Source organism: Anopheles marshallii, chromosome 2 (assembly GCF_943734725.1).
Source record: "Anopheles marshallii chromosome 2, idAnoMarsDA_429_01, whole genome shotgun sequence".
Lineage (NCBI taxonomy): Eukaryota > Metazoa > Arthropoda > Insecta > Diptera > Culicidae > Anopheles > Anopheles marshallii.
Genome location: NC_071326.1, coordinates 64,161,496 through 64,187,292, shown reverse-complemented (window position 1 = coordinate 64,187,292; position 25,797 = coordinate 64,161,496). Strand labels below are relative to the sequence as shown.

Below are 25,797 nucleotides of genomic sequence, written 5' to 3'. Positions count from 1 at the left end.
AAAAGTGCAACATAACACTCGGAATTCGCTAGCGAATTTCGTAGAAATTTGCTCCCAACATGAAACACCGTCAAACACGCACCGTCCGGGAAATGGGGCTTGTTGATTTTGGGAAATTATATTCCGAAGTTGCGAAGCGCTACCAAGAGCACGAACCTTCACTTTACTTTTAACCTCCCGTTGGTTCTGGAAACTTGGTACGGGCCGCCTATTTTTCTGTGTAACAAGCTAACAAACGTTCGGTCCATTAGCGTCTGCCATCTGCAGCACCACACCTGCGTGTATAATGCTCGTGCACAATCTAAGCCCTGCTCTAATCCGGTGCGCCAGTGCGTAGGACGTGCTACCCCGATTGATTGGAACAACAACGAAAATAACTTTTATTTATAGCAATCCGATTACAATCCCACAAACCACCCTAATCCGGGAAGATAAACGATACAATCGAAGTGGAGCTTGGTGTCTGCTTAAAGTGCTAAAATACAGAGATTGATGTGTGAACATGGAAGTGCTTTTCGAACCCTTTGGCTGTGGTGCCTGGAATTGTGGTTCGGTGATCATAAAACCGTAAATAGAAAAAGCCCATGCATTACCATACACATAAACACACCGGAAATAGGCGAATGCTACCGGGATTTAGGGTCTAGTATGTAGGAATCAAACGCATTATCTAAGATGCGTTAAACATTCATACAACAAAGAGTCATTGCTAAGAAACCAAATGTAACTTTTTACTACGGACGGCCTCACACAAAGCTCATCGTTGGGGAGGAAACATTTATCAATTTGCTGCCATGGTTCTCTCAACAACAAACCCTCTGTCGGTAGAATACGGACCACCTTAACGGACCATAGGAACAGCTTTTATCGACATGCAGTACACCATGAACTACCAGATTTCAAACTGGAACGAACCAGTCGGCAAGAAGTTCTGGACTATCGACTCGAGCAATCGTTATTACGATCGTTTAATTACAGCGCACTCTCTCCTCGCTGTGGGATAGAGGTAAAAACGTAAATCTTGTCCACAACTCGTACCGAACGATAAGAACGCCTTTTCACACCTCGCCCCGGCTGGTGCAATTCGATACTTTCCTGTTTGCTGCACTTGGAAGGTTTACCGGTGCGGTGTCACTGCAGCCGGGAAAAAAAGGAAGCGTTAGCGGTAAGGTTTGCAATTCTGACTTTTATCCTGATTCATTGGTGGATTATGTCGTGCGAATGCATTATTTATACGTGTCTGTGTCTGGGAGTATTTTCTTTCGGTTTAATTTAGTTCAGCTAGCAAACACCAGACGGTGATTTATGTAGTGGAGGAAAAACTTTTTCCCAGTCGACGTGTTTGAGTAAGAAACTTGGATGTTGCATCGAAAAACTTTAATTCTTTTGCATGCAAAGAGATGTTCAAGGATATACAAAATACAGCAACAACAGCAACGATAATATTACAAACATTCGAAACTAAGAATAGCCAGTTTGAATATCTTTTCTTAAAGATAAAATATACGGATATAAAAGAAAAAGATAAAAGTGCATTTCAAGTTATTGAGAACTTGATCTTGGGTCAAAGGTCACCAATGACAACATCAATGATGTTGAAGAATTAACACGACCAAAGAGATGAGCGCAAGCATAACTTCATAAGCATAAGGCATAACTTTGAATCCAGATATTTATAAACACAAAATGACTGTAGCGGCTGTAGGGCTGCAATTATTACCATGAATAGCGTCAGTGTTCACCACAAAGCTCTCTGAGGCTCACATCTGAGGTCTGAGAGGATATTTTCAAAAGATAGTGACCATAGAAAGATAGATGCCAAAACAAATGTTTTCAGAAGATTTTTTGCTCCAGAATGTTTGGACGTATAGATAGGTGGCCGAACCTTCGATGTCCAAAATTTTACCTATCTTGGGTGTCTTGGGTATATAGAACCTATATAGTCCCAGTGCTCACATACGCCTCTGAGACATGGACTTTGTTCAAAACTGACGAAACTCTCTTAGTCGCGATCGAGAACAAGATGTTCAGAAGGATTTCTGGCCCCGTATGTGTGAAAGGACAATTGAGGAGCCGCTACAATGACGAGCTCAGCGGACTGTACAGTGAACTTACTGTCTTACAGCGGATTAGACTCGCCAGGCTCCGGTGGGCTGGTCACGTCATGAGAATTACACCAGTCCGTAAAGCCCGTTTAGGTCGTCCACATGGACAAAAGTGGCGTGGTAGACCTAAATTGAGATGGAGTGACGGCTTTGATGCGTCCGCCGGAAAGGTCTGGATAATGGATTGCCGGACGGCTCGCTCGACCATGAGTGGTTTAGAGGACTCCTGCAGCAGGCCAAGACTGCGACCACCGGATAAATAAGTATGGTTGGTTGTAAATTGTACAAGAAGATTCTACAATAATCTCAAAAATGTATAACGATCTAACCCACCCAGATTCTGATTGGATATTCATGTAATTAAACTGACACCGTACAACCCAATGAGAGGAAAAAAATATGGCAAAAAACGATAAAGAATGATGCTCGTCGGAAAATTTGGAATCAATCACGGGAGGTGTTACTTACTCATCATGGCATGACTTTTAAAATATAGTAGTTACTTATAAGTCACTTGTAAGTTATACTTATAAATTAATAAGTAGTTACTTATAAGTCAATTATAAGTTATACTTATAAGTTACTAATTAAAAAGCAAATACTTTACGATTTCAACAGAAAACGCTTTAAAATGAGCCCAAGCAACCAAATTGTCTTATTTGCAATAATCCAACAGTTAATCCTAACGACATGATTCCGTTTCTCCTAATTTAAATTGTAACTATTCACACTGCTTGAGGCATTCGATAACATGCTGCATGATCGTGAAATCGTGAGTTCCTTTTCTTCTACCACTCGTTACATCAACCGTCACACTGTGCACAGAGTAAAGTGCACAACACACCATTGCTCTTTTTTATTATTGCTTTCCGCTACATTCACACAAATTTGATCATAGGCTAAACGCCACTTGCTGTTAAACAAATCGTGCTGTACAGATTATACCATGTATTCCATTCGGCCGGATTTGTAATTCACAGCAGTCGGTAGATAATTACAAGCTATCCATGCCACTACTCCACGCGAATTTCCGACTCCGTCACTAAACACTTACTTAATCTCAACGTACACGAGTCCGGCGCCAACTTTGAACGATAATAATACAAATCTTCACCCTCACACCGGTGTGTCCGAGCGGGTTTCTGCACATTTCGGTTTTCCCGTTGTGATGAGTGAGAAAACCACCGTTCAAACGCCCATTTTTTAAACGTAAACATAACTCTGTGGCTGCATGTGTTTAGGATAGTGCTTAAGGTGCGAGTTCCTACCGGAACCATTTCCTCCAAAGGGACTTTCCCTCATGCGGAATAATATCGTGGGAGAGAATGCCCCCTCCCTCACCGAAACGCCAATGTAATCTGTAAAAGCACATTCTTGGCTTTCTCGCAATTTAGAGGCGATAGGAAATTATCACATTGTAGCGAACAGTTTTTGCACCATCCCTTAACACTTGGGGTTAAACCGAACCACAAAACGGATCATCTTCACGATCCTCTTGCTTCGTGCGGGCTGAAACGATCAATTAGGTATGAGATGAAGGGGAGTGTAGGAGCATGGTATGGTAGCGACGGGTGCCATTGATGACCGTTGGCGATTTTACATTGATCCGATAATCCGGATCAACCGTATTTTTCGAAACAAGCCACAACTCGGTCACGAGCGAAGGTAGATTACTTGGTACGTCGATGCCTCGTCTATTACTCCCTGTTTCTTCTTTCTCCCCATACTTTATTATCTCTGGATTCTCGGCAGGAAGGAAAAGATGATGAACGCTGACCATGCTGCCGCTACTTCCATCCGTTGTACCGCGAGGCTCGTTATTTACACTCCCGTTATACGCTCGCCTACAAGACTCCCGAGAGCCAGTCACTATGGTACTCCTCACATTCTTGCTCCCCCACTTCCAGAGCATCCAATCCGAGAAAACCAGAAATTAAAAATATGCAAAAACGAAACCACAAGAAACATATACTCGCATACCAATTTGCAGCACCGTATTTCGCCGTGCCACAAGCGCTCGAAGAAAACAGCCTTTCCGGATTTGGGAATGTAAATGGAAAATATATGTTGCTCGATTATGGCAGATCGAACTATTTGCATTCCGTCCTCCATTATTTTGCCACCGCGGTTCCGCCAAGTTCCGGTGCGTTCTTGGCGCATTGAAGCAAGGCACTGCTGAAGCTTATTTTTTTCTTCTACTACAGGTATGCGCGTCTGCCGTGTTACAGAACTATGGCTGATGTTAACTTTGGTTTTGAAGAAAGCAGAAAGAGAGAAAAAAGAGACTCCGTATCAAAATATGTGCACCTGGTGGTTACGAGATTTTTATGTGCTATCAAACTCGAACCTCGGTGCCTTCGGGCTAATAAAGCTTCACCGCCACTGTACCGGCAGAGCAAAGGTACTTCGTGTGAATGAATGTCCCACCTACTAACGAAGGGAGTGGAACAAAAAATTTACACACACTTTTACGAAAGTGGTTCACCCAGCTCTCGAGTGTTGGTTAAAGGATGATCTGAAATCTGCTTCGACTTTATCGCACAACATAAACATGGGTTTTTTTTGCGCAGCGGGTGCTTACGGTTGTCGGAGTCTTGGGAGCTCCGAGCATTATCTTATCGTTAGGAAGGAAGGAATCGATAATCGTTGTGCAAAATTGGTGGAACATTTTAGGCTTTCAATTGGCCCCAACTTACCGCCACCATGCTTTGTTAGCTAGCAAAACAATCGAATAAAAAGCTAAAGTGCTGCTGCAAAGTAACACCTGAGAGCGGTGGTCGCATAAAACTGAAAAGGGTATGCACCGGCGGACCGATGCTATCCTATCGCCACCCGACGCACCGTGTCAAACAACCCGCGTACAAACGCAAACCCTTCTCGCTGAACTAACGCCAAGCGCGAACGCACTTTACCGCTGTCGAAATGGTACAGAATTGTCGGAGCTTTTATGAGCCGGATTAAAAGTAGGGCTGATGCTTTTAAGGGAAAGCTTAACGGTTGTTTAAGTGCCTCGCCCGTGCGGCTCTCCTCCTCGCCGGAGTAGAAGTCGGCACTGGATGGTGGGCAATTTTTTGGCACAGTTGTGCGCCAACAGCTACATCGGTCCGTCCGTTCTGTCTAAGCAAATCCCGCCCCAGAGGAGCACTAGGTCTAGGAGAGAGGAGAAAGCAGAGAGAGATTGGCATTTCCCGAAAACTAATTTTTACCGTCGGTTTACTTTCGATCGATTGACCGAAGCCCTAACAGTTGGGTCTTTACGGTCGGGGGTCATAAAAACGGGATTCTGAGCTACCAGGACGCGAATATTGCGCATCGAGGTGCTTCGTTCGCGTACTGGGTTCACAATCTAGTTTGATTTTTTTTTGTTGCTTCGTTCATCTGTAACGATAACAGAACTTTTCGTGATTGGGCGTTTTTGTGTATGTCCCTTCTTAGGCAATCGATCGATTTTTATTGTGCAACAAAGGAAAATAGTAAGGCTTAGGAAATTGTTTCAATTCCATCAACGATTCAATTGATCGTACTTTTATATTACGGTGAGAAGGTTTCAAAAAATATCTTTCTCAATCTTTGCATGAATCGCAAAAGAGAAATCTAAATTCACAAAACAAAATGATTATTTGACAAAATTTGAAAAACATACAAAGTCAGCTTAAGAAATTAAAAAAAAGGGATAAATTATCAACATATTCAGAGCAATAAATTTCTACAAAAGCTTGTGTGGTTGTTCATAATTTTAAAATTAGCCAATTAAAATACATTCATATTACCCCAACATACGAATGCTTTATAGGATTGACACAATTATTAGATTCTGAATATATTCCGTGGCTTTAGAGAATAATATGATAACACGGAATTAAGAAGTATTATTAATTCAAAATGTAGAATAACATAATCATAACACAAGACAATAACCGACAAAATATAGGTGACAATATAGAATGCTTTCATGTTAGAGCATAGTTTTGACATCAGACACACATTGCATGATAATACAGCAAATGCCATTGAAGTGTTCTGCTCAAGGTCAAATAGGCTGCTATATATAATGCCTACATTTAAAAGCATTGTGGGCACAAAAAAAAAACTTTTTGGTCAATACTAATTCACAATATTTTTCGGTGATGTAATACTAATCCTACAGGCTTGGGTTTGGCGAAACAGCCTTAGAACGTTGTCTTCAAATTTAGGAACATACACTCGAATCCATAAAATACCTAATATCGACCATGTTTCTTTTAAGATCACCGTTGATTGCAACTGAATATAATATTAATTGCCTGGTTCAGGCTAACAAAGAACAACGGAGCGTTGCATTTTCGGTAGCACTAGAAGAAACATTGCGCAACATCACAACAAGCTTGATGCAGATTACTAAAATAAGGACCATGGCAAAAGCAAGAATAGCGGCATCTTGCTTCCAGTACATATTAGTTACAATTGAGAAATAACATTGTTGATGGTTATAAAAAGCAAAATAACGAGTAACTCGAGTAACGAGCTTGTATTGTAATGCATTGCAATCAACTGTTGCAGTAACCGAAGAAATTTTTTTTTGATACAATATCTGAGCACACATTATTTCTGGAACCAGGAACATCAGGCCTAGAAGTATTCAGTGTCTCTTCAAAAACGTATAAAAAAGTGTCGCTAGTTTTCAGCGAATGTATGTATACCTATACTGGGCCAGTTGAGGATGGTTTTTTTATTCATTCAGAACAGCCAGGCCGTTTTGATAGGTGTGACTAATCTTTAAATTAGATGAATAATTCGTTCATTTCATACATTTTACAATAATTGCAAGAATAAAATTGTAAAAAAGTAATAAAAAAAAAGTAATAAGTTGCAAGAATAAAAGTAAAATATCGTCAGATGAAAAAATATGCAAAATATTATGTTATTAGCAACGAGATTTGACTTTTGTTGATAAATAATATGATACTTTTAATTAATTAATTAATTAATTAATTTCATTGCGGCGGCTCTATGCCGTATCGTCAGACGCAAGAGGGGAATTGGATAATTTAAAGCATGGAATGAAAAGTCTAACCAATATAACTGCATAAAATTTTCTTCTTTTGTCTACATCTAAAAAACCTTAAAAAACGGTCTTGACCGGCCATTTCTGGCGTTCTTTCTGGTTCTTTTGCATTATTTACTCCTTAACTGATAATACATTTTTAAACTACTTGATTTTTTGGTTGATTCTCACAACATTGGAAAACAAGAAAACCGCACAACGAACCAACCAAGCAGATAAATGAAAGGTTTAATTACAACCATTTAAACATGCATTATGCCGCATAAGGAAACAATATTTGCATGTAAGTACTAACTCATTTTGACATCTTTACTTGTGGCGACAATATCCAGTACTTCAACAGACCAACACTATCCATTTTAATTAGGTATGCTTCTATAGAAAACGTATTCGAGTTGAGCAGAATGTATGTAAGTTTAATTGTTGAATCTAACCAACCAATAGCACCAGCACCAGCTGTACGGTTCTCATATTACACTAGTTTCTCAAGCACACAAACACACGGACTGCTTATACTTCAGCAACCTTCGATACCATAGCCAACGTTTCCCGGTCAAGCCCGAGGTCTAGCGGTACAGATAATCACACAGAAATTAATTGGCATAATTTACACTTAAATAAACACTAGCACAACACCCCAGCACCGTGTACTGATTGCTGCCACTTCCGTCTGGGCGAAACCAGTTACAAATGGCAACCAGCTCGCTTGGGCATGAAGCGCACGACGGGTCGTCCTTTAGCCGTCTCGTCGTTTCGAGTGGAAAACCAGACTGCATATAGAAGCAATTAATCACTTCATCGAAGCTTTTCCCTTCCCAGATCAGCAGACGCACGTCGGATCGAGAACGCTTTACGTTCGAGCCAACGGAGTAACATTTGTGTTCTAAAATTTCAATTACTACCAGTACGTACGCTTCCACATGCGTCGCCTTCCCTTCCAGACGTGGACGAATTGTGGAAAACTTTTCCCTTTACTTCTTGCTTCATTATTCCTTCTAGTTACAAGAAGAAGAAAAAGCAGAAAGAGAGTACTTCACATCAAGCCGCCACCCGGTTTTATGACCCCCACTTCGAATCGAATGCTAAATGATGCTTGCTCGAAAATATCCAACTCCGGTGAGCAGTGTGGAACGTTTAAAAAAAAAAGAAGCATTAAGAAAGCTTCTTACCGTTAAAGGCACAACGACAACTTCTCGTCCAAGCCTGGCCCCCGTGTTCTCCTTTTCAACCCCCTATCGAGTGAAGCTGGCGGGGCAAAGTTTATTGCTCATTTAAATTAATTGAAATATTTACATTTTATTGCGCACATGCTTTAATTAATAAACGTCGTCGGGTAACATGCGCTGTATCGTGCCCGAGCACGAAGGAGGTGAAAACCGGGAACGGGATCGACCACCGGTACCGGTCCCCGCTTGTCTACGTGCAGGTGCCTGCGCTTTTGGCAGTAACGAGCTTACCCCTGAACGGTTAACGGGTTTAGCCGACCTTCCTTGCTAAGCAATACCATATCAACATGATTTCGTGTCTTCGTTCAAACTTTCCATTCAACTACCACCAAGTACGGCATTCGCTTAAAGCCATTCGAGAGTAAACTTTTGAGGAGCTTGATGGTTTGGATACATGGTGCTGATTAAAATGACAAAAATCAACCCCAAAGCAGCCAGCATAACCCGGAAGGAATAGTGCATAAAATCCTCCAACTCGCTCCCCCGCTATCCGCTCATTCGCTCGAGCGGAAAACGATAACAGTTTTTCCAGTTGACTCTCCTGACAAACCGTCCTGACCAGGTCGCTAGGCAAAGCTCCCGCACTATTTAGAACTCCTCCTCCAAAAAAACGAAGCTTCTTGTTTGGTATGCAAATTCACTCCATTAGGCAAAATTTTATCTCCTCTCGTTAGGATGCGCATTTACGGACGGTACTTGTAGACGCGCGTGTGTGGATCTCCGTGGTGGGAAAAGGACACAATCGGACACACAATCGCTTTCACAAAACTTCGAACGCTTCTCGTACGAAGCTGCTCTTTTCACCTACTCGGTCAACACCGAAAAATCAAACAAACAGACAAAGTTTTGCTGCACTCAAGGGAAATTATCTGACTTCGTAACTTATTGCTAAACGAACACCATGCGAGTGTGACCCCATCGAAGAAGCGAGAAGTTCCTGTGGTATCGGGTGTACGAGTTGCAATTACCGTGCAGTTGACCATCATCGTCTTAAACGTTGGAATTCCCACACACAAACACACATGAAGATATAATCAAAAGCATAAAAAGCCATACCAGCAATGCTACCACAATTAAACTTCGGGTGACTTTTGACTACTAGAAGTCTCCAACTTCTTCTACGAGCCAACCCCTATGGCACGCTATTATTCGATCAATTCTCTCCATGCAGCAAACAACAGAGCGTGTGCACTAATTTCTTGCCACGTATAAACAGTGTTTAAAAATAGGAAACCTCCATATGGTTGCAACTGGCGTTCCAGTGCCACATCCGGCCGAAACCGATCCAACTTCCGCTTCATCAACTCTGCCTCACCGGTAGCCATCAGCTCATGCCATACTTCTTCCATTTCCAGGAGAAGCGTTTCGGGCTGTTGGTTGGTTTATGAATATTACAAAGCAATTGCCGTTTGCCGTTTTAGATTATTTACAGCTCTTTCCTTCGACAGCCGACGAAAATGGTATTCGCCGTGGGCTAGACTTAGCCCATGCATCCGGAAGGGTTGCCAACACACACACACGCGCCCAGCAAAGATTGCTGCTCTTTTGTTCCATATAAATCGAACCCGATTTGCTGGTAACGATTGCGATCGGGAAAGGATTCTTCCGCCGGGAAACAATAAAACAGGCACAATACATATGCACCACCACCAACGAACCCTCCCTCATGGTCGGAGACGTTGCAGCAGCATAAATATCAATGCTATTGGATTTCGCAAATGTTTACGATAACGACTATTGCTGGCCCAATCACCACCCAAAAATATGCATTGCTTTCGATAAAGTTCGTTTAGAGCACCACCCGTTCGGTTGTAATGCTTTACGTTCAAAGTAGATATGAATATGTTTATGGCATTAAAAAGAAGCCACCAGCAATGACACCCATTCAAACATAAAGCCCTTTTTAAGTGCAATCGTACCGTAAAACAAAATTTCACCACGAACAATTATTATCACCCTAACGGCAGCGATTGTTTGCAAACCGAAATTAATGGTTTGTTTTGCCATTTTGTTTTGCACCGGTCCAGAAATGGGTTGCTATTCCGCGTAGTGCGCAATATTCCCCACATATGTGCGCGTTAAAAATTAATTAAATCACATTCATGGTTGCAAACAAATAATTGGGTGTTGTTGTTTTTTTTTTTCATTGTTTTGTTTTCAAATATTTTATTATTCTTTGCAAGCACGTTCGGTGCATATAAATCAGTGCAGCAAACTTAAACCATTCCAATCCGGGAAATGCAAATACGCGCATCGCGAAAATTAATGCCACATCATAAATAATCATCGAAGGTGAAAGCCATAAAATCGATCAATTACGCGATGGCTTTGATTAATTGAACTGTGACGCGTGGTGGGAGGACGGACGGCACACGATGAGAACGACCGGGTGCGTGCTGTAGTTTTGGTATTTTTTATCAGTACGCACAATAACAATGTAGTTGGTCAACGATTGCGTGTGTAATGATGGGATATTTGTTCGCGAATTGTTATTGTTTTTGTAATATCAAAATTGGAAAATTATTACCAACATCCAATACGGCCCATTAAACAATTTGAGCTGATGATCGACAAACGTGACGGTGTGGTTTGGTTTCGTAATGGACGCCTGGTGTACCGTGTGCTATGGTCAGATGGAACATCGGTAAACATAAACACTAATTATAATTTGAAACGGACAACCAGATTAAATTGTTAATAAAAAAACTTCCAGCAATCATCAAAGTGATTGCATAGATATCATTTAAAATAAGTACTATTATGAGTATTTAATAATTAAAATAACAATTCAATACATAACAATCTAAAAGAACTAAAATTAAATAACGAAATACTATAAAAAGATGTCAAAAACGCTGAAATCCCCTCACTCACTAATTCCAGAAGAAGTAATATTATACAAAACATAAACACACGAGAAACGCTTGAAACATGAAAAACCTTTTATTTTATTATAAAAAACACAATTATCAGAAAATCACTTCTCGTAAAACGCACCTTTAACGAAATATCACGTTAAGCAAACTTAAAAAGTATTTGTAAAGAATAGAAGTTTCAAGAATTGAGGAAGGAAAATGTATAATTAAAAATCCGCATTTATAGCACAATGCAAAAATAAAAAAAACATGAATACAACTATACAACAATTCTATTCAAGAAAAGTAATAAGTAAAACATAAAAAAGAGAAAAACGATAACAGATCACGAGCTACTAAATGAACTATGAAAGTAGTTAACTGTACTGATTATAATAAAATGAAAACAAAATCGCTAATAAAAGTGAAGAAAGATTACTTTACTACAAAACCCTGTGAAATTGGCAGAGTAAGCATTGTTTCAATATACCAAAGACACTTTCATCTAACCTACTGTCTAACTTAAAAAAAGTGAAAAGTGGCCTCGATTAAAAAAAAACCAAGCGTCATGATTCAAGCGTAATTCTTGCAATTCTTAGCGTGTCACTCGAAGAGCTGCAGCTAAAATCAACAGCAAGCTGCATCGTGCCATGCAACTAGCATAGATAGGCAACACGAGAGCAAACTGCGAAAATATAAAAACCAGCTCAGGGCAACACGGATGCTTCGCTTTCACCGCCGGGACTAGATTTCATGCAAATCAGCTACACCTTATCAACCGTCTTTACAACATCCTACCCGTACCAATTACTTATTTTCCTTGCCATCGTGTACTTTCTCGCAATTGCAACCGTCACACTCGCACACACCGGTGCAACAGGTTGGAAAACAAAAAATGAATCACCATCACCCCGAAAAAAAACCGCCCCGAAACTGTGTTGAAATAGAAAACCATTGCTTCTGCGAGTGCGTACTATTCATCGCACTTTCCTTGTAGCGCGATTCCGCGAAAGGCCAGTTAGCGATTTTCCATCTTACGCCTACCTACCCTACCCTGCTAGGTAATCTACATCGCGTGACAGAAGCCCCAACATGGATACCGGGTGTGGCAAGAGTGTTGAAATGTGTGTAGTACCTGCCCGGTGGAAAATAAATGAACAGTTAGAAACAAATAGGTTAGCAAGTTGAGCGCGAATTAGCAAACGTGACACCGACGCATGGAGCAGGGTGGTTGAAGATAGGCCAATACACACACGCACAACACGTCCGGCAAGCGGCGATAATTTAACCGTTTTCACAATTCGCATTTCAAACAACCGTCCCAACCGTTCTTCGCAACGACATCTACCCGAGGAAAAAGCTCCCGGCCGGAAAGGCAGAAGGTCGGCACAGTGACAAGGTAACCCTCGCGGTTCCAGCTGCAGGCGTGTGCGGTTCGAGCCTTTAAACCAATTATGTCGAACATCTTTCGGTTTTCGAGAATTCGCAACCTGACGCACGGAGCTGACACGGATTAGGTCAAATACAAGGAACCGTGTCCGCAGTGGTAAAATCGACCGATGCCTAAAGCGCCCTCGAATGTGTGATTAAACGATGTGTACCACCGATCCGATGACACCAGTGTCCACAAATCACCCACCAGGTTGAATTCTTGTCGAGAGTTTGCCACTGCGATGGATGCGGGTTCTGAAGGCTTTGAAGTCTGATATAGAGCGTCCGTACATCGCCAGCAGTTGTCGATATTCCGCACCCCGCACCCCCGTCGATATTCCGCACCACGTAAGAGGGAAACAACAAATCGTCCAGTCTAGAATCTCTGCTCCAACAGCTGCTTTGACGCAACAGGTGACGTGTGGAAGGAATACAAGGGCACACGGAACACCACATCTGCTCACTTCAAACAGCCCTTACACAGAGCCTCCACCTCGGGAGGGCCACGGGATCGATAATTCATTGAGCCGATCCGGGCAAAAGCTCACGTGAGGATATGTCGGCGTGCATCGTGGCGATGGCGATTCGAGAAGCGATCGGAGACATGGGTTAAGCGAGATTTTAGCACTCATCCGTGTCTATCCGGTTTTGCCTGACGGCGCACTGCCGGTAAGACACGCACGGGAAGTGCGCTCCCGGGGCTTTGGGAAAACTTCTAAAGACGCGGGACCTAGATTTAATTAAGTGGAAAAATGACAAGACCGCAGCCGATGCGGTGATGGATGCTTTCTCGGAGGGGTTTTTAATGGTCTGCCAATCAGGTATCAGGTCCGGCGTTCCTCAAGCAACCGTTTCCCAAGAAAGTCCAGACGACGACGACGGTTCGGGAATGTTCGCACCAGGCATACTGTGCACCAGATGTTCTGACAAGGGTTTGTCCTTTAATGGATCAATAGAATTTGCTCGGAAATCAGCCCCGTATGTTGGCTGCTACCATTTCCGACAGACAGTGTCTTCAAGGAGTAAATAAAGTTCAGTTTTGCAACGGACAAGACAGCTTCCGACTTCGTTGCGAGTATTGCACATCTTGCCAACAACGGACATATAACGAACTAGCTGGCAATCACACACACACAAACACACAATCCATTCGGGACACTTCCACAGTAGCTGCCCAGCGGGTGGGGAGCCCACTATCGGATTTGATTTATCGCCCAAGCTGATCTGCTGTCGTGTTTGGCTGCTGGAAATTATAATTTTCTGCCACCGTAAAACTGTTGTGAATAATGTCCTCCCATTCATCTCGGGTATCAAGCGGACACACAACGGTACCACGCTACCGGGCGTGGAGTGAAAAATTAAGATTGAGTAACTCTGATCGCCAGCGTACCCGATCACGATGCAGTTTGAACTGTGCTTGGTAGGTATGGTTAGCAAAATGTATTTATCTTTCAGCTCCAATCGGCCATTCGTGTCGTGGCCACCCCCCACTCTTATGTTGCGGCATATGTTGCAACCGTTGCACTTGTTCTCGATGGTGGTTTGTAGAGAGAGAGAGAGGAAAAAGCAGAAAAAAATCATGGTGCCGCAAGCTTTGGTAAAAAAAATCATCAAAACGGAAAAGGATAACATACCGTCAAACAGTACACGATACATCGGCGACAATTGTAAGCCAACTTTCAACCACTGTTGGATCAGAGGACAGGAAGAAAAACAAGCAGATTTTTCCGATTTTGGTTGTAACTTTTTTTCACCGTTTATCGTTCGTTTCGAATCAGAGCTTTATTTTCCTGTCCCTACATTTTACCCCACCAGCGGAAGAAACAACCACCAACGGAAACACACAACCTAACGATGGCGTTCTATCCCTGTACAAGTGTACCAGTGCGCACAGAGTTTTTTCTTGTGTGTATCCCACTTAAACCTACCTTCATCATGTCGGTCCCTCCCCTAAAGCCAGTCCGCGAAAAAATCGAATCAATACCACAGCGGTGCTTCGACAATAATCGTGTAATGCTGCACAGCTTCCGCGCGTTTCTACACCCTGGGCCGCTAATGGATTCTCGATAAGATTATCCCAAACCGAGAATCGAAGCCACTTTGCCGGCAGGTTCACGCTGATCGATCGTTAGCGGTATGAAATTTAAACGTCACACATCCATATTAATGACCTTTTCCCGCCCGTTCGTGGGAGAAAAGGTTGATCATCCAACGGGTGGTATGTAGTTGCGATTCAATTTAAGGGAGCGAGTGAACAAAAATAACCAACACCAAAAAAAAAACCCCTTCCCGTGGGTCAGAAACGTGACGAGAAATTTGTTCGAAAATGAGCAGAAAGCAGAAAAGGCTAACCAAGTATTTGGAAAATATTGAAATCTAATTCGAGCAACCGGGCTTTGGGGCGAATGAAGCGCACGTGTACAAGTTAGCGAAATTACCCAGTCAATGGTGATGTTAGTTTTAAATTCAATTTGCAAAGTTATAGCAAGCTTGTATGTGCTCCACCGCAGGGCGTGAAAGAACTCCATTGGGTAGCTCATTGAGTTTTATAGCCATAAGGACAGGAAATTGTTATTGTAATTTTTTTTTACAAACAAATTATTTTACACCCTCATTGAGCTCACGCATTTGTTATTAATTCATTTGCTTTTCAAAAAGCTTGTTTCTATCTAAACTTCATAAAAGTACTCCTAATATCTTTATTATTATAACACCTCAAAGATTTTGCATTGAACATTTTTAATACGTTCAGCGCCAAACGTGATCAGTGATGTTTTAGCAAGCACAAAATGTCAAAAAGTTCTCTTTTTTACAGAAAAAAATACAATAAACAATTGTGTTTATACAACAAAACATTTATATTAAATGCATCGGGTAACGCTGGTGAATGTCTAAAATACTGCAATAATAAAAATAAAAAACTTCCGTGACATGAATTTTAAATATTGCAATAGATGTTAGCGTAAAACAATATGCCGCATTTTTCGTACTTGAGATTCGCGAAAATTAGTGACAAATATGTAATTATCAACAGAGAAAAACTATTAACAAAAGATGAGTTGTTCAAAACAATCGCCACTGTGAAGACATTATTTTCACAGTACGTGACCAAAACGTTATAAAATATGTATATAAAGTATGTAGTGTACTGATAGAAAATGTTCAATGTAAAGATCCAAAGAAAATAACTTTCAAAGAGTTTAGAAAATGTAAGAGCTACTGTAAACATTTACCTCGCGCTATCACATTATTGAAGCAAATCTGTCGATCAACAACTCAACGAATAGAGAAAAAAAAAACACTTTTTATAGCGCAGCACCTTACCTTTGCTTTGCAATAGAAATCCAATGCCCTGCAGGGATTTTGAACGGTTCGCAGCAAATTAATGCGAACGATAAAATTGCCCATAAATACTAATACCGCTCCAATCCCTATAAAGCTCACTCAGCGCATTATGATAAATCTAACCTTAGCCCTGCAAGAAGCAACGTCCAGTCACAAGCCCAACTATGAGCGCACGCGAAACTAACGAGCACTGAGGCGCTATTTTCGCGCAAAAACCCCTTGCAAACGCGAAGGATAACTAACACGTTACAAAGTTAATAGCGGTTTTATTGATTCAGACAGACCCCGTCAACCTTCCCCGTTGCACGTTGCTTTGACCCGCTTCTACTTGGCCTATCCTGGTGTCATAGCAGAAAGGCGCACGAACAGTCAGATCATTTCCAAACATCACCGGGGAGCAGAGTTGAACGATGCAAATATGCACACGAAGCGACGTGCTGGAAGGAAATGGTGGGACCAAAACACATTGCCATCGTAAAAACTGCAGCTTTATCGCATGCAGACGCACGCGACGAACCAAACCAGGATCGGCGAGGGTTCAATTAAATGGTGGAGCTTTTTCGTGACGAGTTTCAATAAAGTCTGCGCCCTGATGTACTAAGGTAGAGGCGCTACATTTAAGCGCATACTTTGTGTTGCGTACGGGGTGGGGGAGAGTTTTTTCCCGCTCCCCATCATTAATGGGAGAAACGGCTCGTTCAACACCTTGGATCATCCGGCCGTAGGTGAACTAAAGAGTGACAGCAAACTTGACCCCACGTCTGCACGATGGCTCCCGGTGTTTGAATATTCGCATCTCTCGACACTAGCGCCTCCAAAGCACTGTTGGTGTGTGTGTGTTTTTTTTTGTTTTCATTATCAGAAAGTTTGACTTGGTGGAATTTCCCGTCGAATACCGTTTTGCGTGGTCAGACACTTACCTTCAACTTTTCCCAACGCCAGCACGAATATGGTTTGCACCGCCGGTATGGCCCACGCCACCAGATGGAACAGGTGCGAACGGCTCTCGATTGCTTCGTGGCCCCACTTGAGGCCGGCCGCCAGGAACCAGGCCAGTGCCAGGCAGGCCCACCAGGCGAACGCTGCCATGCAGCAGAAGTACAGCGCCATGAACAGCACCGTGCACGACGTTGATTGACGATGGCCCTGTTGGAAGAGAGTTGGCAAAATGGAAGAAAACAACACACAGCATTAGTACAATGTTGGTTGTGCAGAGGGGCTTTAGGTTCTGGAGTGGTTTTGATCGCCGATCGAATCGCGAGAATCAGACGAACGGCCGTTTGCTGTTCGAATTTAAATTACAAAGCTTTCCGTGGCAGCAAACGGACCGTTAGGATGCCCGATGGCCATCGCTGACCAGTAGCCACACCACGGCAAGTGCAGTTCAGTTAAGCTTCCAGCTGACCAGCCTGTTGTTACTTACGTTGATTATTATCTAGAAAGTATCGAATGCGTTGTTGTTGGCTGTTGGCATCCCAGGCGGTAACTCGATTCAAACACGAGCTAATAATACAGCTCGGGTACTGTGTGGTTGGGGAATGGTACTTGGCTTAAGCATAAATTTTATCTAAAATATATTGCATAAGCCGCCGGCATCGATGAGCACATTCCTCAACACACACTATCGAAGTTTTGCAACTTTTAACGGGATTTCGGCGCTTTGAAGAAGGCCTATGGTTTGCAATATCTTTATTTGTTTAAGCTCCAACTCCCTTACGGCTGCCAAATTAGAATTCAATGAAATTGTGGAGATGTCTTACCACTTATTTTTTCTAGTGCATAATAAACCACAACCGTAACGAACGCAAATGTCTTCTTCACGGACGGGCTTTTATACATCAATTCCAGCAGCAATACGCATGATAAATTACTATTCGCACTCATTTACATTCAAGACAACACCCATCCATCGTGCTTAACCGATAAATGCTCTCACAGACACAGATCAACGAACGAGCTTACCGATTAATTAGAATGCACAAAGCTATTCTTTATGCTTCCGGCAGAAGGAGGCTCAACACCGAAACCTTCCATTGTGCGTCAGGGGAGGGAGCGAAAAAATAAAAATCACCAGCGAATCGACCCCGCGTGGGCAGCAGTTGAGTGAAGCGGATCAAGCAGTCAGACAAAGTCGTTCCGTTCTTAATCGAACCATGCGGTTCGTGACATGAATACGTTAATCTTCCACCACCGCATGTAATAAGTGACGTTCGAAATGTGGTGTGAAAAAAAGACGAATATTATCGGCTAGCGGAATCAGTAGGACGTGAAGGCGTGTACAGGAGCGATTACTCGCTAACGCTTAACATAGTAATGGCAAACAAAAGGATCCGTTAGTAAAAGCTGCTGTGTTTTTAAGCTCACGGCGAATATCGTACTGCACAGTGTTGGAACATTATAAGCTATGTTCAAGAGTAATTAACAGGCCGCGTTTGATACAGAAAACCCTAGTAGAGCTTAAAGTTATAATTGAATCAGCGCTTTATGTGACACAGAACAATTCAAAGGCAAATTGAAACAAATCATTAGAATGAACGATTATGATAAGATCTTTATACGATTAATCTGTTAGATGGCCGCATTATTAGTAAAAGATAATAGAGTACATTGTCCTATCATATCCCAAGCTAACGCAAGCTTATCAGTTTATTTGTATTAACCTTTGAATAACCACTCAGATATGGTTAACAGTTTTAAGGCATCTTGAGGATAATTTAAGGTGTCTCATGTTTGCTGGTAAAACTTGTCCCGAAACTCACAACACATAATCTCGTTTTCAGGAAAAGACGAGAGTAGTGATCCAAGACTACCCAATATTCATGATGAAGATCGAAGGCAAAGTAACTTCATCGTCTCGCCGGGAGGTCCGATCAACTGTACAGTGTTTATTGTAGCCTGGAACGATTGACAAGACAAGGGCTACATGACATTGAACGGCAATAATAAGCAAGGAGAAGCCTCGATCTTATAACAACGAGATATGAGTGACGATCTCTACATCATGTTTCCAAAAAAGGTCGTTCGTTGGTTGATGATCAGTGAATACAGAAATGTTCATTTCCTCAGGGTTTGGTCATAATTTCCAATTTTCCAGAAGTTAGCTTCAGTATGTACTATCACGACCCAGTGGTGCACGGGGCCGGTTATACACGACAGAACCTGTATCGGTTGAAGTGCCGCTAAATAAGAGGAGAATTCGTTTCATCAAAATCACTAGGTCTTTAGGCCGAATGATAATGCAACGAGATCATTGGAAGAAAGTGGCCGGTTTAAGATGAACGCTTCACCGAAGATCGTTAACAATCAGAATGTGTCTCTTCACTCTGAACCAAAGATCTCGTTTGGATACACCTAATTGAAGTAATCTTCGTAATTTTAGCAACTAGACAAACATTTTAAGTATAGATAAGAATATAAAAAAAAAATCTCTTAGTAATTAGATGCATAAGATCAACACTGGTTTTCAATAATATTGAAAATACAAAAGTTTTAGTTAAATTTATCCGATATTTTAAATTAGGTTCCTTAAGACAAACAAAAATACTGTGGAAAATCATACATTCTATGTGTATGCAATTCTTCGTCACTACACTGCACATGATATGCTACTGCCAGTTATAACCAGTTTGGAATAAACCATAACAATCACCGTATGACAGACGGAAAGTAAAAATAAATAAAACGACCATTGAATTTGCTATCACAACAATGCACCGGCACACTCAATTCTACGTACTGCAAACATGTTTACAACTTCAAAGATAGATTAAATAATACATCGTTACAGCAGTGCTCTCTATGTCCCGTCACCGCCAGAGCGACTGACCCCATAAACAGTGTTGAAAAGCATAAGTATACATTTCGCCGAACTGATTGCATCCATTCGTGCACCATCCATCCTTTTGCACTGCACACTCAAACGCGTGCGTTTCACTGTTGCATGTGTGCCATGGGGCACGATTTCTTCGCCATCAACGACGATGACAACGGCGAAGACACAGCAATAACTACAATTAACTACAGCTCTTTAGAGTCGGCGATTCATGTTTTCTCCGACGGGACCGGCACACAGCTTCATCGGGCACTTCGCGGAAACTGAGCCGCCGGCAGCTTCCTCAGACCAAGCCGTCATTATTGCGCTGGAATGTGTCACTAATGCCGCATGCGACCCGGTAGGAGGCAAAAATTGAAGCAAGTGCATCCGACGACAAATGATGCTGGCTCCTCGTGATAGAGAGTTCATGAGCCCGACATCATTTCGTATGGATAAACACAGCCCCAACTCTGCGATAGAATTGCTCCGGAAAAGGTCGTACGGTTCGTAGCATTGTTCCGGGTTTGTTTGGTGAATGGGAGGCAGATTACTTTCGTTCTTTGTGCTGGAAACTGTCAGCTTCAAGAAATGCCCGACGAGAAGTGTATCCAACCTAGTTTACCACCGAGAAGATTCTGCTACAATGGTGGACACAGAAATAGGGAACGGAACATAGTTGTATTTAAAAAGATTCCCGACACTGCTGTACGCACTCTTATCCGAACACATCGACTTAAGGTACTGAAGGTGGTAGCATCGGGGAGGGAAAGAAAACAACAATAAACTGTCTTCCATTCTGCCTCAACTCCACCATCCGATGGGGTTGATAAAAAAACTCTTTTCAACGCAATTGTTTCTCCGCGGGAGTATTTTGTTTGGCTGGTGCGTCGTGCCAACCTTTCTTCTGAGACCCAAACCAAATCCACCGGCTAAACGAGTGCTTCCTCTTGGCTCAAGCGTCCCACCAGCCGCCACCCGTTATTTTCCCTACCCGGGGTGCGACTTTGATGTTGAATTAATGTCGTGCAGTTGCTCGTTTTTTTTACTTTACCCACGGGGCCCCCGATCACACACAGGCACACCCGGGATCGCTCCTGTAAACGCTATCAATCTCGGGCGTGACGGTTCTTTCGGCTACGGATGGTACTTCTCTCATTGCGCGCCTCGGCACATGGAACAATCCTTTATTGCAAAAATATTTATACAATAAATATATATACATGAATCATCCGAGACCTTCATTCTTTTCGTTCCTTACGTCATGCGCGTTCCAAATTCGTGTTTGATGTCGCTTTTTATTTACGGTTCCCGGTAACGGTGGAGCCGCAACAACGCAAAGCGGTTGCAGTACGAAGATTCTTTAATTAAAATTATTTCTATAAACATACGGCAAATTGTGGGAGACGTTTTTTTCTCCCCGGTTATAAGCGTAATGTAACACTGATAGCTAAAGAGTGACAATAAAGAATGTGAGGTTTAATTTGCAGGAAAACAATATGCCATGATTCAATCAAATTTCAACGACACACTGTGGGAGATTGAAATGATTAAAGTGATTGAACAATTTGAACTTCATCACCAGGAGTTGTTTGTTTTGCAGATTGATATTAAAACACGACGAGATATTCAATTAACTTTTTACAAATGAACTACGGTTGAGGTGGAATATTGTGCGAAATTTTATTAATTTTTTCTGCAAACTATGATAATGACAATCTTTTAAAAACATTGTACTACAATGAACCCTTCAATTTAACGTCTTTCGAAGCATTAAGTGATCCTCAAAAATCGTCAAAACTTAACGAATCTGACAAAACATAAATTTCCAAAGATTCCAGGAGTACAACCTATAGTGGTTTAATGGGTAAATTATGGAAATTCGAAAGGAATACAAATTTTATGCAACAAAAGAGATCCATACATCTTTAAAGGGTTATAAATCTGAAGAAATTCATGAAACTTAGAAACAGAGATCCAGAGATATATATTTGGTTCGAAGATATGGAACTGGTTCTTTCTAGACAAGAATCACTGAAAACAAATCCGATTCTAAACGCTATTCCAGTTTCCCCGCGCAATGTACAACAAAATTAACGAAGTTGTCTTGAATCACCGTAAAACCTAAACGTCGTTCTCCACTCAATACTGTATAGTTCATAATCGATTAGACGACTTTGACGGGGTGGAGCATGCAGTAAGTAACACCCTGCACTGTAACCGACAGCCCAAAGAACCTCTTGCTTCGACCATCATCATGAATGCTGTTATCCACCAACACTAAACACCCGAGGAACGTTCACCTAAAGGTAAAGCGCGTTACGGTTAACCGCTAAACCCCCCTCAATGCACCAGTCTGGTGCGATTCGTGGTTCAATCTCCGGCTGAAGGAACCCATGCCTGGGTTATGTGTAAGCATCAGAACATTGCGTATCCACTTGCACGAGAGGAATAACCACCAGGGTACGGAAGAGAACCAGCCAAAGTGTATGTGTGTATGTGTGTGTGTGTGTGTGCGTTGAGGTAACATGGCAGACAACCTCAGAGCAGTACGCGCACTCGAGGAGGAATGTGCTGCAAGAGAGAAGAAAACATGTTTCATCCAAGATGGAAATAATAACAAAGAACTGGTTTAACCACATGTCGTTACAGGGCTAGGGCGAGCCAGAAGATTGGGCACGAGAGTACGCACATTGAAGTCGATTGTTTGAATCGATAGATATTGGCTACACACGACCGTCTGTGTATGCGTGTGAGGGCCATCATTGCCATACTTCGTGGAGGGCGCGAACGCGGAGGGTGGTTGAACTTTCCCGCACGCAGCATAAGCAGCGGAAGGAACCAGCACTGGGAGATCGTCATGGCCCTACGAGAGGGCAAGAGGGGCAACCAACAGCTACGGAACACATTATGCTGCAGCTGGTGTGCATCGGTGGTGACCGCGTTTGTCCAACACCGTTTGACGTACAATCGCGCACCAAACCGACAAGAAACAGGATGAATGTGCAACCAGGCATGAAAGAAGACTTCCCACAAGCGAATACAATCTGCTTTATCGATGTGGTCGGTTCGATGCGTCCGGTGATAGTTTCCGACAACCCGGACTGATAGTCACCCTCGAAAATCTGCAACCATCGCTGCCACAACTAACGAACCCGCCGTGTCGACTCGCAACATAGCAACGACCTATGCTGGCGAACGATGATTCATACACCCCCGAACGACCTGTAACTTCATCCAGCGCAAGACAATTCTGCACACGGACAGATCTTTTGTTGAATCTAAACACACACACTCTTCGCATTCGAGTCCTCATCTTTAGTCAGACATTCTAAGGACAGTCTTATTTCCTCCGGGAGTACAAACACTCCACAATGGATCTCCTCTGTCAGTCAATAGCCGCGTTGTAAAAACCAATATTATCACAACTGCCAAAAGTCTGTCCGGTTACCGACCGCACAGAGAAACGCAGATACACAGTCAACCGAATCGATGATTACGTTTCGAAGGGCCCGCTCAAATGCTGTGAGCATCTCGGGCAGGGCAACCGTGCCGGCGCATGTGTCTGACATTTATGCATGAAAATTGACTTGGAATCGGACCACACAAACGTCTGTACGCCTCCACACACACAACCCCAACATGGTTTACCGACTGTCGAGAACGCAACCAAACGAAATAACATTTGCCACACATTGCTCGGGATATACCGGGTGGATGCCGGCTGCTGTCACGCCACATTCAATAAACCTGCCATTGCGCGCCACGTCTATTAGCTGGAGAATATTACATTTCGCACGGCAAACAGCACAACGGGCAAGGAACGCTACAACCAGGAGCGGATTTTTCCATGTAGCTTTTGCTTTCTTTCAGATAATAATTGATACAACCCAATTATTTATCTTGATTGGGATGCATTGTGCGTTAATACTGCGTACGCTAACGAATATGTTTTGGTCACACCAGGTAGGAAAATACATTGGCCGACAGATGTCGGAAGCGGCTATTTTGGCTTTGAAAGCAGTTTTTGTTCGTTCGTAAAATAAATGCTGTTTATACAATCAAAGGGAGCTTTTTTCCAAAACCATTTCCAGAAATAATAATTATTGTATTTTGCGGCGAAGTGTACCAAACTAATAAACAAACAAACAAGAAGATCGTTTTGAAAACTGACGCGTTTGACGAAATATCTCGTTGTGGGAAAAAAAACCCATTATGATCACGGTTGATGTATGTAGGGAACAAACTATTTTAAATTCATGCTAGCTGCCCAGGAGGCATTTTACAGAAAGGAGTTTGTTTTACTCTGTGTTGTTGGGTCCATTCAATCAAGAGTTACAGGGTGTTAACAATTTAAGTCAATCAGATGAAAACTCGGTATATTTTAAAGAGTTCTTCTATGAATCGGCTCTTGCAAGGCACTACGGTCCTCAGCAAGAGCTTCCATTGCGCGAAGCTATTGCTAATATTTAAAACTTATAAAATTGACCCTTTCAAACAAAGTGGAATATAAATTGTAGGAAAAAGTTTTCTTGAGCGAAATATCTGTGTGAATAGTCATCACGTTGCTACCAATGAGACAAGGGAGTTAAAAAGTTTGGGGAAACCCCTGCATCCACCATATAGGGCAGACCTGCGTTCAACTGATTACAATCTTGTTTTCTCGTAAACTTCATGAGTGATAAGAAATTATTAAGAGAAGATCAAGAGATGATTAATGAAACCGGTTAAGTTTAGTCTTTCACCAATAAATACCAATATTTCAGTGAGAACAGACCATATGAAATTACTTTTTCTCGTATCGGGAATTCGTATCAAGGTTAATTTAATTTTTTTAAAATGAAACTTTTGGATTCCCTATTTCTTAAACCGATTATTAGTTCAAAAGCTCCAATAAAGTGATGAAAATTATGTCATCAGATCAGAACTCTTTTTGGTCGATTCGGGCGAGGTCAACAGATCACCTTAATGTTAACGCCTGTCATGCAATTTGATGCGATTTAATTCTAAGTTAGATATCTTACACACAAAACTACACACAAAATCCCTGTTTCAAACGCCTATGCTTTTTAATATTTGCCTAGAAAATCTTGACGAAAGGAAAAAAAAAGTCTCAACCTTCAAACCGCCATTCAATCATTCTTACCTGTGTGATGGTTGACAGCATTTGCATTCGTCCGATTTTGATATGCGATTGGAAGGGTTCCCGGCAGGCAACGGAATCTCCAGCACCGAGCCCAGCCACATATGCGCACCCCACGATCAGGTAGCATATCGCTAGGAACACTATCGGGCGCTCCGGATACCGAAAGCGGGACGAGTCGATCAGGAACGTTAAGACCTGCGAAATATTTGAAAAACAAGCAATATGAAAGTGAGAAAAAAAACATATCACAACACACACACACACACTGGCCCGCTTTCTTGGTAGAACACGAACGCACCTACGCATCAGAATAAACAACGAAAAATATGAATGCGAAAACAGACGAGCAACAAATTAAAAAATCGCCTAACCGTCAGTTGAGCAGCCCGGCCGAATCGTTACCTTGCCGTGGCGTACACCGGGGCCGCGTTCTGGCGGTATTTTGTTTCAACCCGGCGTACGGCAACGGTCTATCTACCCACGACCAGACGTCATTATTTGGACGAAGCGCAGGCAAATGAGCGCACATGGGTCCTTCACTTGAAGCGTGATGACGACGATGGCTACTGGTGCCGGTGAACAGCCGCGATGAAGGACTAAGCAAATTAAACCGCCCTTTTTTCCATCAATCACGATTCCGAACCGCATGCAATGGAAATTCACTCAATGCGCGCAAATTGTGCGATTCATCACCGTATCGGAGCCATCGACGACGACGCTTTCGCATGCCGCAAGCAAACGTCCGGATTCTTTTTGGTCCTTTTGATTTTTTTTGTGTGTGCCTCGGATGCTTCCTTTTTTGGAGGACTCAACCTTAAAACAACCATCCCAATG

The 25,797-nt window shown here is 42.4% G+C and overlaps 1 protein-coding gene across 1 annotated transcript in view; it reads right to left on the bottom strand.

Moving 5' to 3' along the window:
- Window positions 1–7,659: 7,659 nt before the first annotated feature.
- LOC128718397 (frizzled) overlaps window positions 7,660–25,797 on the bottom strand; it is a 69,493-nt gene continuing 51,355 nt past the window's right edge. The window contains exons 3-5 of the mRNA XM_053812024.1: window positions 24,964–25,158; window positions 16,927–17,152; window positions 7,660–7,715 (exon numbers count right to left, since the gene is read on the bottom strand). Coding sequence (XP_053667999.1) covers window positions 7,660–7,715; window positions 16,927–17,152; window positions 24,964–25,158 — 477 coding nt within the window. The remainder of the gene's footprint in view (window positions 7,716–16,926; window positions 17,153–24,963; window positions 25,159–25,797) is intronic.